The sequence below is a fragment of the Ostrinia furnacalis genome, unplaced genomic scaffold (assembly GCF_004193835.3).
Source record: "Ostrinia furnacalis isolate ACB-3 unplaced genomic scaffold, ASM419383v2 OfSCF2409, whole genome shotgun sequence".
NCBI classification, from domain to species: domain Eukaryota; kingdom Metazoa; phylum Arthropoda; class Insecta; order Lepidoptera; family Crambidae; genus Ostrinia; species Ostrinia furnacalis.
The window spans coordinates 555,941-575,815 of NW_021132648.1; the positions used below are offsets into that span (position 1 = coordinate 555,941).

General features: G+C 35.0%; 1 protein-coding gene across 1 annotated transcript in view; it reads right to left on the reverse strand.

The window, feature by feature from the left end:
* LOC114355468 (dopamine D2-like receptor) overlaps nucleotides 1–11,195 on the reverse strand; it is a 39,958-nt gene extending 28,763 nt beyond the window's left edge. Inside the window, exon 1 of the mRNA XM_028308316.1 lies at nucleotides 10,675–11,195. Coding sequence (XP_028164117.1) covers nucleotides 10,675–11,154 — 480 coding nt within the window. The 5' untranslated portion in view covers nucleotides 11,155–11,195. The remainder of the gene's footprint in view (nucleotides 1–10,674) is intronic.
* Nucleotides 11,196–19,875: the final 8,680 nt, after the last annotated feature.

Genomic DNA, 19,875 nt, shown 5'->3' on the forward strand with positions numbered 1-19,875 from the left:
AATTAATTCAAGCCCGTTTTAATGTCTTTGAAACCCGTAGTGTCACTGGTGACACCCCCCATTTTGGCGTATGTAGGGGGGCTAGATTTTTTTTCGCATTTTTTGTTAGTTGTACATATGAATCTTAGCCTGCCTTCCAAAATTCAAGACAATCCGACAATTTTTAGGGGTCTGGGTCTCAGGAGGATATGGTTAACAACATCATCAAAATAAAAGGGGGTTGAACGGCTTTAATGAGTCTTACGTAATGTGGTTTATTCACGCATCGATGGTTTATCGACAGATTTCAGAGGCCTCCAGTGTGAAGGAGAGAGCGAACCAAGTGGGAATGTTTTATTTTGGAATTTTTGACAGCTTTAATGACTCTCTCTCTTTTGTACATCTGTCTTTCACTGATGAATAGGGGAGTGTAAATATTATTCATTGGTAAGTAAGCGATTGTTGATTACACCTACCTATTGTTTTGATTGTTCCTACTAATGTAATCGTTTGTCATAATAGCTATTGTGGTATCAAAGGTAGGTCAACCATTGCCCCAAGTCAGAATAGACTTGGTTAGTTGAATTCAACCATTCTACTGGCCATTGTGGAGTTGCTAGTTCGACCACCTGGGCCTTTTCATATTCACGAGTGAACTCGGTAAACGTTCGTTCTATTGACACTTCACATCCTACATTCAGTAAACTAGCATCCATTGTGTTCGGGTCATTAGAAATTCCGCCACAGAATCGCGTCAATTCAAACACGGTGTTAAACACGTCGAAAACGGAATGGGTAGCTTCAATCAAAGCCTGAAAGATCGATCGTGATTACTCCAGCCGGCGCTACATGCATTTACATTGCGTCGCGTGTCGGGTGTCGTGATCCTGTGGCGTAAAGGCCAATAAAACACTGGGGTTATTCCGAAAAATGTCCAAAGTTTCGAATGTTGCCATCCCTCTCACGCAATGGGACATGTCAGCATGAGCGACAGTGACAGATAAGTATACACGAAACTACGTAAACAGCATATCAGAGTAGACCTGCATTTCAAAATCGACTAGGGATGGAAGAATAATAGGCCTCCATTGGAAAACGCTTTGCATCCAATTCTGCGGGATATAGGGCACATTTCAATTTACAATCACGTTTCTTGCTTGATAAATAGTAGCGAGCTTATGATGTTCCCTTGGGGTGGCCTTTTTTGTCCCTCGCATCATGTTAATATGCTAGTTGATAGAATATTTCACTCTGTCTTCAGGATTTTTATGACAGCTTTACGCATAATGAATAGATCGTTTCAAATCTACTTTGCTATAAGACTTCACGTCTCTCCAATACACAGAAAATAATTAAGTATGTAGTTGAAAACAAAGCCATGTCTATGATATTACTAAACAAATTAGCAAAAAGCCTAAAAAGTCGATGCGTTGTTACCAAAATGTATCCATGTACATAAGGAACCCTAAAATAAAGAATCCATCTTGATTGAATGATGTTTAAATAATGATGGTGGTTTACGATAGGTACTTAGAGTAATGTGAGAGAATCAACCTGAAATTTAATATTAAACATTTTCGTTCACGAATCTCGTAAAGGGAAAATTAATCAAATTACAATCTTACACGGTCACCTTTAAACCCGTTTTACCCCCCTAATTTGCTTTGAAAATTGTTGCAAAGGAAAATTCTACAAGCTTTATGAAAGAAAGGTCTAAAGAATAAATAGTTATTTGCATAATATGACCCCGGGTCTGCTGTAATGTATGTGGGCCCACGCAGGGCCTATGGTAATGAGAAATGCTAGCTTAAGAAGAGTGAAGACGTGGCCAGAAAAGATCAGCCACTACGTTTTTTGTATACTGTCAACGGGCCCAAAGATGTTAAACAAACGAAGAAGATAGGAGTGAAAGCTTTCCAGTTCAGGTTCTTTGATAATGTGTACATTCTGAACAAAAAGAGACAAATTGCCAAAGATAGGTATGTTAAAGTGGGTTTAAACCTTGATAATGAGTAGATATCTAATAGATATTCCGTTAAAAATACTTACACCTAGATTGGTTAATAAATATAAAATTGCAAAAAGTAATAAGTATTACTGTATGAAAAAAATATTTGGTATTTCTGGAAAAACTAGGTGTGATATCGAGCAGGGACCTTAATTAGATTTACTGATTAAGTTACCAGACTTTTACTGTTACTGACTTAGTACAAAAATAACGTTTAAATTTTTAAGGGACTGGTGTATTTTTTTGGGCTGTAACTAAGATGTCCTTTTTGCGTTGATACATAATCTTCAGGTTGTGAAAAGTGATGGACGACAAAGGCATGTCCACTTTGACTTTCAACAAGGTTGGAATTAGGAGCTTGAATGTTAACATGAGGAGGAACATGAGGTACGATAAGGGAGGAAATTACTTCTTCTTCCATCGTGAGCTTCAGAAAATCAGATGACAGACTTTAATCATTTTAATTATTTTTATTTTAAAGAGAATATTAGTGATTTGTATTGCACAAATTACTAACAGTCCCGTTAGCCCCTCGTACATACTAGATTATGCTTGTGTTACAAGTGCGCTCACCACAATAGTCGAGCGGGCGCCGGGATTCGAGCCCGCGTTCCTCGGATCACGAGTCGGCTAGTCCGACCCCTTCACCGTTCAACTATCGTGGATTACATGACGCATTATATCTGAATTGGACCAACCATACAATGGAAGTCTAGATTGATACACGCCATGTCCTAATCAACAGACTAATAATGATGATGATGACATGATTATTATACACACTACATAATAATATTTTATTTACGCTTTGGAAAAATAATCTTGATTCATATCTAAAATGTCCTGACTAAATTCGGGCTAGCACCAAGTGATTGCACTAATATTATGTCCCATCTGCGAATCGAACTCAGAACTATGACGCCCGTTTTCACAAACGATGCTCAGTAAATCGAAAGCACAGCGTTGAATAGAGCTCTGTGATTGGTTCATGTGTCACCCTGTGCGTCCACGCGCACTGTGAGACCTCATAGTAATGTTTGTGAATACGGGCGTGAGTCAAGAACTTCTAACTCTACTTAAGTAACATTAACCATTGAATCGGACTTCTAACTGTCGTCAATACTAGCTGATTTATTTATTAGTTAACCACTAACAGATTAATTATCTAATTATATTCGCATAATTAATTTACTAATTAGAGATAGTATCTAATTTGCCAATAGGATTAGGATTAAGTATCGATGTCATGAGAGATAGTAAGTCATGTTTATAGCTATGTTACAGGAAATGTATGAAATCCGTCATTGTATACAATTCCTAGGAATTGCGTATAAGTCCTAAAATCACCCGGAAATGTGTGATGTAAATTATATTAGACACATTTCCTAGACAGCAATCGGAAATGTAATTAAGATTTTAATGAATACGCGTGGACATACACGGTGCGAGGGGAGAATATTGCATCATCCGATTACGCGGGGTTTCTATCAAATCGTCAATTTTTTTGTACGCCTAGTTGTCTATGGCACACAAATTTGTATGTGTAAGGTCGCAAGTCTAACCTAACCTAACCGAGACTTTGTTATCCAGCTACAGAAGTACTAAAACCTTCATGATTAATAAAAGAGATGTTAAAATTAGGGATTTCCAATACTTCAGCGTAATATGCGTGATGCCGAAAGAAAGGATGCCAATAGGCAAATATTTTTTTCGGCCAAAGTATAATAGTGCGAAAACAACTTACAGGCTAAACAATAATAATTGTGAGTTAAGAGTAGGTACCTATCGGCCAATGTGGTTTGGCTAAATGAAATTTTAGGCGTACCGAGGGGCACCCGATCACGCGACCGCGCATGTGCCGCTTAGTTTTATACATTTCCTAATACAATATTGGAATTCTATAAAATTCCTAGGAAAAGTATACATTTCCTAGGATATGTGCTTATTAAAAAATCTCTGAAGCAATATTTTATACATTTCCTAAATAGCTTCGGAATTGTATACATTTCCTAGGAATAGTATACAATTCCTAGAATTCATACATTTCCTGTAACAGCTATACTTAGATGATGCAAAATGAAATTAACTTATATGAAATAGTTTATTCAGTACATAGGCCATTTCCAGGGCACATATACATACATGTCCCAAATATGTATAGCTTGCCCTACCACCCTTCGGGACAACATATGGGCTGGTGCTGAGAAGAAGTGGCGGAAGAAACTCACGCCCGTTTTCACCATCAATCCCTAATTTTTAAGTGACCCCTATGAAAACAAAATTGCTGAGAAATGTTACGATAGGGGTCACTTGAAAATTAGGGAGTGATGGTAAAAACGGGCATCAACCTTTAAGTCACTATTGTGGGGATCCATTCGTAACACAAGCACTTTTAGCATACTACAAAGGGTTTACGAAATATGAATCAATCAATCAAAATCATCTTCTCTTTAAAATGTAAAAGCCTTGAAAAACTATCTTTTTCCTGAATAAAAAATAAAAAATGTATAAGTAAATAGCAAAAGAGTTTCATGGTCAAACAAAAAGGTCTCATCAAATAGCTAAGCAATCCCAACTCAACAGGCGATCGGGGGATCATCCCAAAATCGCACGCAAATCCGATCGGCTGACCGAAAGAAAAATGGTAAAACTAGCTTTTATCGACAAACTTGCTGTATCTCTCGGGTATTACAGTTACTTGCTTTGATTTGGGATAAGTTACCTTTTTATCAGAATATTTTATGTTTAAAACATCAGCTCTTTTGGTATTTACAGAGAATTAACTTAGGTCTCATTACAGATTTAAAATTATTGATTCATCTTCAACTTTTGAAAAAGTAAGTATGTCATCAGATAATGTGACGCTTTCAATTAATTTTAATTTTTAAAAAGTTTCAGTCCTTTAGAGGCAAAAACGGCTACGTCAAATGGTTTCAGAAAAATCCCCCTCATTCATTACCTAAAGTACAGTGTAATGACAACGTATTTAATTGTATACCTTAGAACGGTTTTAATATTTTATGACCTTATAAAATTCACTGAAAGAAACAAGCAAACGAAAACTATAGCTTTCAAAAAACCAGTATTAATGTTATTGATCACCATAAAGTCATTCTAATAGTTTTCCCGCATAATCCCCTCTCACCAACTTTAACGACTTGTTAAACCAAACATAGACAGATACAACATACTGCGACGGTCGAAGTTTAAATTGTTTGGAAAATTACCGTCGGAGATTTATGACCTTTTTCGTCGAAAGTGTCGGTCCGTGTTCTCGAGGAAGCCGAAACGAATAAATCTTCGGTTAAAAAGAGGCAGCGCTTGTTAAATGGGGTTTACACTTAGCGATTTACCATTTTATTTTGATATCGGTAACTAGCCCGTAGCTGATGGATTTAGGGATTTTTTTGCATAAAATTGCCAGTGAGCTTAATAAAGTCTTTAACGAATAAATCTTCGGTTAAAAGAGGCAGTGCTTGTTAAATAGGGTTTACACTTAGCGTTTTAGTATTTGCTTCGCTATTTTGATATATCGGTCTTGTGCGTAGGTGATGGATGTGATTTTATAAAGAACTTGAATTGCCAGTGCCATTAGGGAGTTTAATAAACTGACCGCCATTAGCCTTGGTGATTTTTACGCCAGCTGTGGCTAAGGTTTGAATATCGCCGGGGCCTTTAAGTAGAAAATCTATTGGTTGGTACCTATTCATAATTTATTTACTTTCTTCTAGGTACACTTTATTTATTTAGGTATGTTCTCGTATATTATGTAGGTATGAGTTTCTGTTACAAGACTGCTTAGTTTGAACTGAGACTATAGAATTGATGTAATTAATAGATTTTTTTAAATCAATTTCTCAGAAATAAATAATAGGTACGGTTAGTACAGTTTTCAGTTTCTATTAAAATTTTTGACAACGATCATGCATGTCTGAGCATGAAGTCTTATTTTTGGTCGTAAAGGAAACAACAAAGATTTCCAATCTCCGAGTCTCTTGTGCTCTAGCTATTGAAATATTCGTTGCAGCGGCTATTATAAACGCCTCAGTGATCGTCAAGAGGCCGGTGGCTGAGACAATTTGATTTTCTGTTGTCTCCGTATTCGCATTTTGAAATTGGAATGATTTTGAAAATTCCAATAATTTTTCGAAGGTTCATTATTTTTTTTGTTTTATTTTTTTTGTAAGAAAAGGCAAAGGCATGATGACATACAGCCAAGTCTTCAGTTTTGAACACTTCGTAATTAATGACCTTAAACTTAATTCAAGATTAAATAAATGATAGTGATATTGCATTTTTTCTTTCATTTGCCTACGCTCATGCACCTTCGTTTAATGGTTAATAAGTAATCCACTATTTCATTATTACACATTAATAGTCGGCGAAACACTAGTTTAAAAAAAAGTGTTGAATGATGGTTCACTTTCCCGCCAAGAAGTCATTAGCATAGTTCTTTAAAAAACAATGTTGAGTTAGCAACGGAATCGTTTTGTATAGATCCTACTTATTAAAGGATTGTTTGCAAAGTGTTTATTTGCGGCCAGCTCGTTTAGAAGCTGGAAGGAGCTTGTGTGAGTGATTTATGAGCAAATTATAAGCTTTTATGTTTTCCTTATGAAAGTACCGGAAAGCTCGTATTATGAAAACACTCATTAATATGAAACTGTACCTACTCTAGAACGGATAAAACTATCTATCGATTCTACCTACGATATCTACGATTGGTAGGTATAAAGATTTTGAGATTCGTTTCAGCATTTAAACTAGCTCTCGGAATTCCTACCATTCTAGATATTAAGTAAATTACTATACTGAAAAAAGAGTAACTCTCCAGTATTCAGATCTGAATTTTTATTCCATCATTTGAGTTGATTCCAGCCCCTTATATGGATGGCCAATAATGGTTTTTGGGATAACAAAATGTCCATGTAGCCAATATTGTAAGGATCTTGTCACTAAATCTAATTACTTAAAAGCTTTTGTAGGCTAATGCCACTAATGCTTAGTAAACTTGATTATAATTGGCTGAATAACTTTACCCTATTATAACTTTAGTATCAATAACGATAGCTGTCAGTTTAACGTCTAGATAATACACGATTAGTGAACAAAATTACACCTCCTGAACATACAGGGTGTCGCAGAATGGGTGAATCAAACTGCTAGGGGAGGTAGCTCTACTAATGTACTATCCCAAAAAATATGAAAAAAAATTTTTGAGTTCGGATTTTTCTTTTAAATAAAGTGCCCTAAACTCGAAATCTAGTCATCATTTTTTAAAGTTTGCTTACAGATAAACGAAGCGATCATGTACAATTAATATTAGTAACAAAAATTACAAATAAACTCCAAAAGCAGCAATTATAGCCAGATACTTAGGCAAAGCTGATTAATTTTCACTTTTTCAAAAACATTTTTTTTTGTTTAGCGCTTTATTTTTTTTCTATTTTTTTAAGGATAGTACATTAGTAGAGCTACCTCCCCTAGCAGTTTGATTCACCCATTCTGGGACACCCTGTATTACATCAATCATTGGAAAAGGTCCCCATTAAACATTTAGGATATAATGCAATCATATAAATGACTGATGAAACTGATATGAGTATCAATGAGGCCGTTGTTTTCAGACAAATTTTATGGTCGTATGGAAGTTACATTCCATTCTATTTATTTATAATATCAACCAGCAGAGTGGTGACTAAGTTTGTTGCGGCGCTTCTTCTCAGCACTTGCCAAATGTTGGTTTCGAAGCGCTGGTAGAGTAAAAAGATTATGAGACATGTAGAGGCTCCTTAAGAGTAAAATATTTGACGATTTGTAGTACTATTTAAATAGTCTATGTATAATAGTGTTACTATAAATACATTTTGATTTTAATTTTACAATTAAACTTTTTTTTAAACACAACAGGGAAGCTCTTGGGATGCATCTCATGTGATGGAAAGTGACAATCAGGCCTAAGGTGGAAGCGAGGGCCAACCACAGAGGAACTGGCTATCTGATCTCTGACTGCCGAAACACAACAATGTTGTTTTCATTAGTGTAATGTCAACAGAGATTACTTAGCTAAAAACGGGACTATTCCCACCTCTCGTTCCCACCACTGCAACTCCTGTGTAGCCAGGATCTACAGCTTGACCGCCACAAAAACCCAACCAATGAAGGTCAAGTTTGTCCCGGGGGAAAGTTAAACTGTCATTGGACCCGCAACGAAATTAATCAAAAGAACATAGGAGGAGTTCGAAATTAAGGTTCGACTTCCCTCCATTGCAAAGCGAATGACAGGTGACAAACAAAGGTTTAAAACCTTTAAGAAAAAGATTATGCACCACGGACAATAAATTAAATTAAGGGNAACGAAATTAATCAAAAGAACATAGGAGGAGTTCGAAATTAAGGTTCGACTTCCCTCCATTGCAAAGCGAATGACAGGTGACAAACAAAGGTTTAAAACCTTTAAGAAAAAGATTATGCACCACGGACAATAAATTAAATTAAGGGGGCCTATCTTATGAGCAATTAGCAACTACCTGCCAATAATATTTTGCACAAAATCGCCACGGAAATTTTTCCTTGTCGCGACAAGATCGGTGTAATAAATTGCGGAAACAGATGTATGTATATGTTGTATTGAATTAAGCATTATATCACGTTCATGTTTCCAAAGATCACACTCCCACAAGATATGATGGGCAGACTGCTCATGACTGACATCATCAGTGGAACACTCGCAAAAAGGAGACGGAACTAGTTTGAATTCGTGAAGTTTATGTTTAAAGTTGCCATGTCCCGTGAGGAACTGCGACGAGCAATTACTTAGCTAGCCGGACGAATATACATAGAACAGGCCTCAACACAGAACCGAGCAGAAAATTTTGCCTCTACTGAGGATCTAGCCCGGGACCTCAGATATAGGTAAGTATACTTGTTGCAATTTACGAAGGCGAGTGAGCTTTACATGTGTGGCTTGCTACTGTTCGTTTTTGTCAGACATTACACTATCGTTAGGTACCTACATGTACATTTACACACACAAGTAAAGCTCACTCGCTTTCGTGAGTTGCAAGAACTATACTATTAATGATACATAACCTATCCCAAGACTCTTTGTGGAATTAGAAAGAGAGATTTGTTTTTAATTTTTAGTGGACTAAAGTCATTTTCTTATTAACGTCTGTAGGTAGCACGTAGGTTGTATACCGTAGCCTATCGCGACAACCAGTGATACCGCGGCATACAGTGCATTGCGAACGTGCGGTCACTGCGCGTCGCTGATAGGGGAGAGTTCGGTATATTGTACCGCCGGGTAAATTGTACCACCCTCATATTTCGTAAAGTATTTATTGAATGTCTGTAATTGCAACACTCAGCGATACACAACTAAAATCAATTAATATCGGCCATGTGGTTTTTGCCGTGACAACAAACACGTGTGTTTTATTTTGAAAAGTATTTTTTCATTGTTTTCAAGTAACTTTTGACAATACATGTTTACTTTATAATTTTGTTAAATTTAATCACAGGGTGTTTCTAATATATTATTAGAAGCGTAAATTAGTGTGGATTACAATTATTTGAAACATTTTTCGGTATTTATAAGCTCTATTTTTTACCGATTTTTTAAAAGCACTCTCACCTAGTCGGCTAAATTGTACCACATCAAGTTGTATGGAACTTTACCAAAGGATTTTGAATTTTTTTTTAGTAAATCATATTTTGAAGTTATAATAGCGTAGTTATGTTTGGCTAACAATAAATGAAAGCAAAAGACTGGCAAAGTAGATTAAGTACAAGTGTGCGTTACGATAATTGGAATTACAAAACTTGTACTCAAAATCGTGATAACGTGTAAAACAATATCAATTGTCTATGTTATTAACTACTGTTTCTTTTCGTTTCCTAATTTGTTAAGAATGTATCGTATAATATTTTGCTTTACAATTTTAAATTTTTTTCAAATTTATATTTTTTTTATAGGCTTGAAATTTATTGAAATCCAATTTAGTAACCCTGTGGTACAAATTATCGAACCGGTTGGCTAAATTGGACCGGAAGCTCTGAACTCGTACTTTGTTGATTTGTGCTAAATATACAACAATCATGTTAATTAATACTTATGAAATAGTAAGTTGAATAATGTATCTTTTATCATATACCATGGACATTAGCAAAAACAAAAGAAAACTATGTCAAAAATGGGATTGAAAAAAACTGGTCCAAATTAGCGGACTCTCCCTTACTACAGTGCAGTGCAACGAGCGCTATTGACGATGGATTACGCTTCGGAATAATATACAATGAACGTGGCAGGAAAAAATAATGTAAATAAATAAAGTCCTTCTGTATACGCTAAAAGTCCTTCGCTATACGCTATTGATTTGTTGTCCTTAAAGTTTCAGTGTCATACTATGAGATAATTCATCACTAACTTTGTTGACCTATTTTGTAAACTCTTATTAAATTAAATAGGTATTAAGTTTATGTGTAGACCTACATTATGGATTCTCGTTCTCGTGTTTTCACATTCATAATTATAATTTCAGAAACTTGTTTATGCTTCTGCTATGTTAACATTTTATTCTATCAACAACACATAAATAATTACTTTACCTGTTTCCGAATTTAATTGTAAATGTTATGAAAATAAACCGTTTGTTATAAATATAATATTAATAAGTAATACTCACCAGATAATAAACTCCAAAAGGCATCACTACAACAGCCACTAACAAATCCGCCACCGCCAGGCTCACTATGAAATAGTTCGTCGCAGTCTGCAAGCTGCGCTCCCTAGACACACTCATAATAACTAACACGTTGCCGAATAACGTTAATAACGGGAACACCAACAACGATAACGCCCAGAAGTTATAACTTTGCACGTCACTAGCACACGTTCCATTTCCAAATGTGCAATTTAAAAAAGTCCCGTTGACTCTGTCGAAGCCGTACAGTTCACTGAATGAGTCGTTTAAGTCTAATGCCATTCTTATGTCGGTCTCGTTCGTTCTTTCGTTCGTGAATGAACGGTGGAGGAAGGAGTCGTTGGGGTCAGGTGGTCTGAGTTGGAATGCGGTGAGTTTGCTCGCGTTTTGGCACCCGTTCGAGCATATGCTTTTGGGTAGGTCCATTTGAATTTCTTGAAGATTCTCTCGTTCTCCATTCATGGTTTAAGTTTGTGATTTATTTGATTCTTTGGCAGGTGTTGCAGCGGGTCGATGCGCTTTCCAGCGCGCTCCCGTCGATCATTGTGCTCGGAGATCTGGAACAAAATTGATTTTTATTATAATCCTTGCCATGAGGAAGATGTTTTATTCATACGCATTACGCTCGGAAGGTAGATTGCTGTCGTGGCGGAGGAAATTTAATTTTATCTTACTTCCGATTTCCTATATTCTTATACTTAATTTTGAGTAACGTAGGATTAAAGAATAAATTCATTCTTCATCTACTATGGTACGAAAAGGTAAGTTTTTGAATTCAAATTCAAATTCAAATTCAAATTATTTATTTGCAGAATGTGGTACATTAGTTGTTACATAATGAAATGGAGCAGGACACATTCGCCAGATATGAACCAGCATGCAAATGTTTTACTAACAAGTTAATATTTATGTTTACAGTCTAACATAATTTTATTTTTCACAGAATAAAAATTGATGCAAGGTTGTTATTAAATATGCAAATCTGTCTAAAATTCTAACTAAATTTTAATCTGTAAACCGAGTAGCAGATCCTTTCACAACATTGTTCCCTAACGACACACGAGGATTACATAATATTTCTTGGAAAATGAAATGAGCATCAATATTATTCTCAAATTGTAGTTATAGGATAAACTGCTGAGAAAAGTTTAGTGTTAAAAAATAGGTCTGCATTAATTTAACATGAAGATTTAATTAATTAGTTCATATTATTCTATCATCTAGGTATATCAGAAGAGGAAGAGATTTAATTATAGTAAGTTTTATCGAGCTCTCTTGGAAAAAATCTTAAACTAAAAATTCTCAAATATTCAAAATAATAAACCCTTTAATTTCGTGCCCATAACGACCCAGATTCAATTACAGTGGGCCATAATGGCGCGTTGTGCCCGCGACGGGCCATCAATCTGATATGTCCTTTCATTCGCGAGCCATGAAAAATTGCGATTAAACATCGTCCGCATCTGCCGTCAAAGTTTCATTAGCACTGACAGGTTACCTCAGCCAGTGCCTGAGGTGGGAGCACGGGAGAGGTATGTGGACTGACATATGACGTGACAGTGCATACCAATCTGAAGCACATCTGAAGTCTCAAGACTGACTCAAATAAGCGCCAGACCTAATGTTTGATTCTTTCCTTTTCAGGAAAAGGCAAAGTTAATGCTTTTACCTTAAAGCCAAGCTTGAGTTTTTTTGTCTTAGATGTAATGCCCTATACATACTTAACCGTTTTTATTTTTCTTAATTAAAATGACCCTAAACTTAATTAAATCACTGAAAAATGACGCGGACTTTTTGAGAGAACTTGAAAATGTATATTGCACTGTTCGTTTCATTTGTCTTCACTCATGCACATCTACGAACACTCTTAATTGTTAGTAATCCACCATTATTATAAATTAATAGTCGGCTAAATATGATTAAACACTTTAGAGAATAGAAAACTGCTAAAAATGACGTTTCAGTTTCCCGCCAAAAATTCACCTGCTTTATTAGAACGCCAACCCGTCCTTTGCCTCGGATTTTAAATTCGAATTTGGAACGGAACTATCATTCGAACCCTGATTGCTCGAAATGACATTTTGCCGATTCCGATTCGCAGTTGTTTATGGTTCCAATTTCGAATTGCGGGCTCAAACAAAAATCGATCTTCACGTTTTTAATGGAACTTCATTACTAATCTAGGTTTAAAAATAATCAAAATGTAAACTGTACCTACTTATTACTGACTAACACTAGTTTTAGATTAATTTTAGGGCTGACTGTTGGATATTAATTTATGGCATGTATTTAAATGATCTTTTTAAATTAGCAAAAACGGCAAATAAAAAAATCTAAATGGTCATCTATTTTAATGATTGATCCTCTTTCTTTGAGACATAAAATAAATAAAATCGATCGATATTTTAACCTCTTTTGAACTACGCAAAAAATTATTGAGATGTAAAAATTATATCTGATCGTTACTTGTTGGTCCTCAAAAATAAAAGAAATGAGCACCAAATATTCAATATTGTGATACTTTTTTAAATAATTCGATTTGTATAAATTATTTTTTGTCTATATCAAATAATCTTCAAAATAATTATGTTATGGTACTTATTTTTATTAAGTTGTAGTCAAAGGATGGAAACTATTTAAAGGCACTTGATGTTCAAAAATTTTTTTTAAAGGTTAAAAAAGCATACTTAACACGTTCACACTGCGTTATCGGGTCGAATTGACCTTAGGTGCTGGATGCGTTGGTGCGGAATGGATATATTCGGTCTTTTCAGTAGTACGAAATATAAATATTAAAAGGCAAACTTGATATAAAAATCATCAAATTAACAAAATTAAAGATCAATAACTAAAAAAGAGGATCAAATATTATTTTTGTTTACCAAATATTAAAAGAGTATGTTAAACATAAATATTATGTTACCTTTAATGAAGATCATTCATAATTTATCCGTAGATCAACAAATATAGACCCAATAATTAATATAAAGATAAAATATAATAAAAAACATTATTTATTTTTAAAAGTGCACATACAAAAAAGATCAATTAGTTTTTAGAGGATCAAATAATATTGTCCCTTAATTTATCTTAAGAATAAACTTGTCAATTTGACTAATTTCCCATACGGAAACTGTCATTATAGGCAAATTTTATTTTTCAGGTGAAAGTATTCGATGATTGAAGACAAGATTTATGGCGAGAATGGCGAGATCAACTTCACTTTTTAAATATTGTTCTATTTCTGTAAATCAATCCTCGTTATTAACAAATGTAATTAGAATACCCTGCAAGGCATATAATCCCTATACATCCATCTATTCCCAGATCCCAGCGCGTTCCTTATTACACACGTTGAGTCAGATGACAACCGTCGGATGGGATGACGTCTGTCGCGAGCGCAATTGGCGACCATTATGCAAATGCTCAATGGCCGTGGCTTTAGCCTATCTGGCGTTGCATACCGTTTTAGCAAAAGATCTTGTTTTATTTTACCTTTTTGCTTGTGTGATTTGAGAGATGAGAATGTATTCATGGTTTTCATTAATAAAAAATACTTAGTTTATTATTCAAATTACTTTCTAACTTAGACTTTCTAGCATTAACTAACATACTTACTAACTGCTGCGCTAACTTTTCTCTACTTTTTCCACCAAGATAACTTCCTGTATGGCTTGTTAATTTTTAGGGTTTCATTTGCATTCTGTACTTTAATTTTAATAAGTCTAATGGCTTGTATTTTTTTAGGATTTCATTTGTATTCAATACTTAATAATTTTAATCAGTCTCTCGCACAACTAAATTGTGACGTGAGCGTAGTCTAAACTTTGTTAAATCACTAGGTAGGCTTCACACTTTAACACACGCATACACGCATAGTCGCATACAGTCAATAATTCAAATAAAAATTTCATGCAGCAGTCACATCGTGACGTCACACTGTGCTACGTTCCACCTCACATAATATCAGTGTGCCAAAGCCTTAGAAATTCTCACATTCCCAGCGGTAAACAGAATGCAATCTAAATCGCATCTAACCAGGGAAATAAAACGCACTTGCGATGGAAAAAATGCTAACGGACACCTATCTGGTTCCAATTTCAAATTCAGCCCGCGTCGACCGGTAAGAGCAAGTGCAACCGATCAGAAAAATTGAACGTTTGAATACAGGCTGTAAGGGAAGGGTTGGCGGAATCTTGAAATCTCTTCAAAGTCAAGAAGAATAATTTTCGAAATATTTATTTAAAGACCATACTATCGTGAATAACTAGCAACTTTTTTATATTTCAGTATCGAAGAATCATAACTAGTTAAATGATAATTCCTCTCCGTAATAATTCATCTCCAGAACGCATTGGTTTTGTGTATCTTGCAAACTCTTTCATAACAAACAAAAAATTGGTTAAATATCCAAGTTTACAAACCACTAGTTTTCAGCTCTGAGCGAGGTCTGAAATCATGGCTAAAATGTTGACCAGCCTTTTTATTACACCTTGTATTTCGGTCGTGCTTTCCGATAGAATCACCAGATGCTATCTGTACGCTCATCTTTCTGTGCCAATTTGATTGATTGACCATTCAACTGATTGATGTTTTCGTTCATTCATTCGTTCACTTACTTCCTTTTATTCAAATAAATATTTAACATCAAATAAATCTGCGTTTAACTCAGTGGATACAATTTATTGGTGTTAATTTTGTTTTTTGGAAAATGTAACAAATAGAGACTTTCACTCGAGACATCTTAATTAGTTTTTAAGCTGTCCTTCAATTAATTCTATGAATTTGGTTTTAATTCCTTCACTTCGCTTCAAAACAGATTCTAGAGATAGTTTTAATCGAGCGTTCACACTTTGCTAATTGATTGCTTCTCCGACTGTACTTAAGTAGATATTAGTGAAGCGCTTTCAATAAATCTGACATCGATAAAGTAGAAGTCAACAAACTATTCAATTATAAAATGTAAATGAAGCCCCATTTATCTTTAACAATTGTGGATTATTCAAAATGATACGAATTATAAAAGACAAACAGAACGAAATACAGATCCTGCAAGAAAGGAGTCCGTCCATCTAAAAGACATTAATTATTTGTGACAGATATTCAACAAAAAATCAACATGATGGACCGACGACATCATGAAGGTAGCAGGAAGGACGCAGGCTGCTACCAACCGGTCAGCATGGAAATCATTGGGGAAGGCCTATGTTTAACAGTGGACGTTATAATATGTCTGAAAAGTTGATAATGATTATGATTCAACAAAAAATAAAATATGTCCAGCGCTTTTGTACTTTTAATCAGTTAATAGTGACATTGCAAAAATAAATAGGCAACATGCGATGGTACGAGAACATGTGGCTGACCTTATTTGTTTGACTAGTTACTTAAATATTGACACAGTGTAGCTTTAATGGCGAAAATATACACCAGCATTTCACCTTCTCTTTAAAAAATATCGATAGTTCTATCCCGCCCTATTCGATGCTGTCATCCCTCTTACCTTATTGGCCGTAAATAGCACACACGTGATAAGAAAATGCATGCGACATTAATGTCTATTGCATTTTATAATACCTCATGACTCGTGTAAGAGGTTTTAATGAAATAATGCAATAATACAGAAATACACTGCCGCCCGTATTCTCAAACGATGCTTGCCTAAGTGAAGCAGCAAATTGAACGCACAGCGTTGAATAGAGCTCTGTTATTGGTTCGTGTGTGACCCTGTGCGTCCACGCACACTGTGAGACCTCATAGTAATGTTTGTGAATACGGGATTATGCCTAGTTGAATTGAGATTTTTAGCTTGAGCGTGTTCATTTCCTACAAGAACTTGATATGAAAACTTTGCACGAAATGTTCCATTGTATGAATGAAGCAATGCTTTTTGAATAGTCGAATCGAATCGAAAGAAAATTAGTTACGCCTGTGATTTATTCAAATATTGAGATTTATCCAAGCACGGGCTTGAATTTAGGTTTAAGTCAGTTGTGTATTGAATTTGATTCTATCGGCCATTCTCAGATGAGCTAGTTTTTGCGTGTCCGGGCTGTTAAATCGTTAAAAATGACAAATTAGAGACATACAAGTATTTTTATATGTTACTTATCAACCCCATCCAGTTGTGCATTAAATCATAGGCCTCTATTTTAAGTATTTGTGACTTAATTAATTTCATGAACCTCTGTTCTCTAATTACCGTTACGCGTCCGCACACCGACTTAATGTTAAAACTTGGCTGTAATTTTTATGTCGTATAGATTTGGTTTACTCCATTCAACATTTTAAAGAGTACAAAAGATTGTCTTACGCATAGCAAAATATCTATTTAATAGAACCATTCTGTAAATAATTAGAATTAAAAAACTGCTTGTCCGAGCGAAAGTCCTAATTCCCGTGACGTTTTCTGTTTTTGGGCACACAAGCCTAAATAATAATATTTGACACATCATTTACGCGCGCGGCGCGAGCCCTTAGTTAGTTCTAAGACCTGTTAGCAAGTAGACGTCTATTGCGTTGGCGTACCGTCGATGAATTACGTAAGAGTATAATTACCATATCTTTGGTTTTCAATTTTTCTATTTACCATGTCCTTATTTTTATACTCGATTTTTGAAGGTAGATCCACGTTGTTAATTTAAATAGATTCAGTTCTTTGGCCTTCATACGTTGTAGTAAGACAGTATTTGCATACGCTGAAGATTTTGGAGATTTTGAAGAAAAACTGTCGTTTTATAATTTCCATACACTAATTACCGTATATTTATAATCACCGTTGTATGAAATTATTACCTACAAATTGCACTCACGATTGAATAAGTATGATGATAAAATATAAAATATACCTAGACCTTCGCATAACAACTGTACGAACTTTTCTTCCAATCTGACAATCAAAATTTTAAAAAACTTTCAATAGAGTAACCTCGAAATAGATTCGATTTCATGACAAATGTTCAGCTTCAGTTGCTGCATGGTTGTTGGATTTAAGAGTACATCTTAACCCCTAAGGTGACCCCACAAAATGAAGTTACCTGGAGTGAAATCGGGGCTTTCTGATGGCCAGGAGATGTCACCCCTGCATGAAACATGTCTCGTACCAGATATTTATTTTTACTATTAGTATAATTAATATTAACATCTTAACTCATTAATTAATTGTAATATAATACCATTAAAATCTATCCATAATACCTTTGCCCTAAGAAAATGAGATTTTCCTACAGTAACACTTACCTGGCGTGATCACATTAAGAACAAAAGAGAACAAATCAACAGACAATGGGACTTTTCAAGGCAAGAGTGCATAGGCACTTTGTACCATCCTAAACTGCATCCTACCTGCTTTGTTATGCATAGAAAAAACTTCGTGATATGCAATGGGTACTGGACAGAAGAAGCTTGGAGAACAAACTATATACAAATGGATCCTAAAACCCATGTAGACATGGCATCGACTTAGCCTACTCGCAAATGTAGAAATCCTTAAACGTTTTCAAAATAAAGTTTTAAAAATCTTGAGCTGTGCACCTTGGTTTACAAAGTCCATTGAAGTGATACCAAACGTCAAAGAGGGTGTGGAAAATCCTGTAAAGCTTACAACCAAAGACTAGACCTTCATGCAATCTATTTGCTGCATCCCTTCTAAATTCTAAGAATTCTGCATTTAGGCTCGGGAGAAAGCGAATAGCATCAATCTGAAAACTTATTGTAAAAGAATCGAGGTGACAAATCATAGGATATGCTGAGCTGGAACTGTCATTATTACAAATTCAATTTAATCTGATAATGGGTGATGGCTGATCGCAGATAGATTAAAAAGAAAAATGAAATTTGTGAGATCTCCTGATCCGTTATCTGTACGTTTAATCGTTTGTACCACATTAAAATCAAATAAATGATGATTAAGATTCTGATGAAAAAATGTGCCACGTAGCCCCTTCTGGCCGAAACTAAATGTTCCTGTTATAGCCTCGATTATTGCAGTATACTGAAAATATCTTGATACAATAAATAATAGAAACAAGTGTTTTCCTTTTTCAAAGGGTTATTAAGTGCAGCGTTTTTATGACGCTTTATATTTGTATACATATTTATCAATGCAAGATGTTGTTTTCTTGCGTTTTTACATCTTTTTTCTAATTACCGTTAGATTAAGTATTAGCCTTATCTAATTACCGTGACTATGAAATTTTTGGGTCTCATTTGCGCGAAAACCGCTTGGAATAATTTGACGCCTTAACGATTGTTAAATTCGTACTTTTCATGTGTTTCATATTTCAATGCGTTTAAGTCAATTAAGCCAAATTTCAAAAATGATATGGTAATTAGGCTGAGAACGCCTAATCGTGAGAATGGCCGCTATGTTCTAAAATACTAGCTCAGTGTTATCCTTATTTTCTTTTAGATGCTTAACTGCCAACTGATTCTAAGAATTTACTCAGTAAAAGAATTCTGAATTTCCGTTCTTCGAAGTAAATGAAAATAAACATGGTTATTTTTACAGTTAAAATTTCTATTTAAGTTCTAGCGTTTTGGTTCATTTCTTTTATATTCAACGTTAGCGTTTGGTTAATTTCCTCCTGATAAAAAGCATACGACTTCCCTAATTGCCTTTCTGCAATTACGTCGAATCGAATTGGAATTTTAACCGAAATGGGTCTCATTGTCTGTCTGTGCCACCTAAAGGACGTTTGGTCATTAGAACTGCGTCCTTTGCTTTCTTATTCGAGTAATTTTCTGTCCCTTTCGATTCAGAATCGATATTCATATTCGTATTTTCCAAATGACTATCATTTTGGTGATTTCGACTCATCCACGTGTTATGATGTTTGTCAAAGATGAACAAAATTATTTTCGTTTGCAAACATTTTGTCAAAATATTTTTTATTAAAATGTTCCGCATTTACCAAGAATGGAACGTCGTATTTTGACATCTAAGGTCAAATACATCAAAATAAGTGTTATTCGCTTCTTTTCAAACATAAATTATTTGTGAAACTGCAAAGTGTGAAACTTCGGAAAATGTTTTTACATACTCGTGTGTAAACTTGACACGTGTCTGTGAAGGGCTTAGTAGAAAACTGCATTATCATTTTTTGGCAGAGGCTTATAAAAATACGAGTGTTTGTGAAAAAATGAACATGCGTTGTATTTTTCCACCTGTGTATTCTGCCCTGA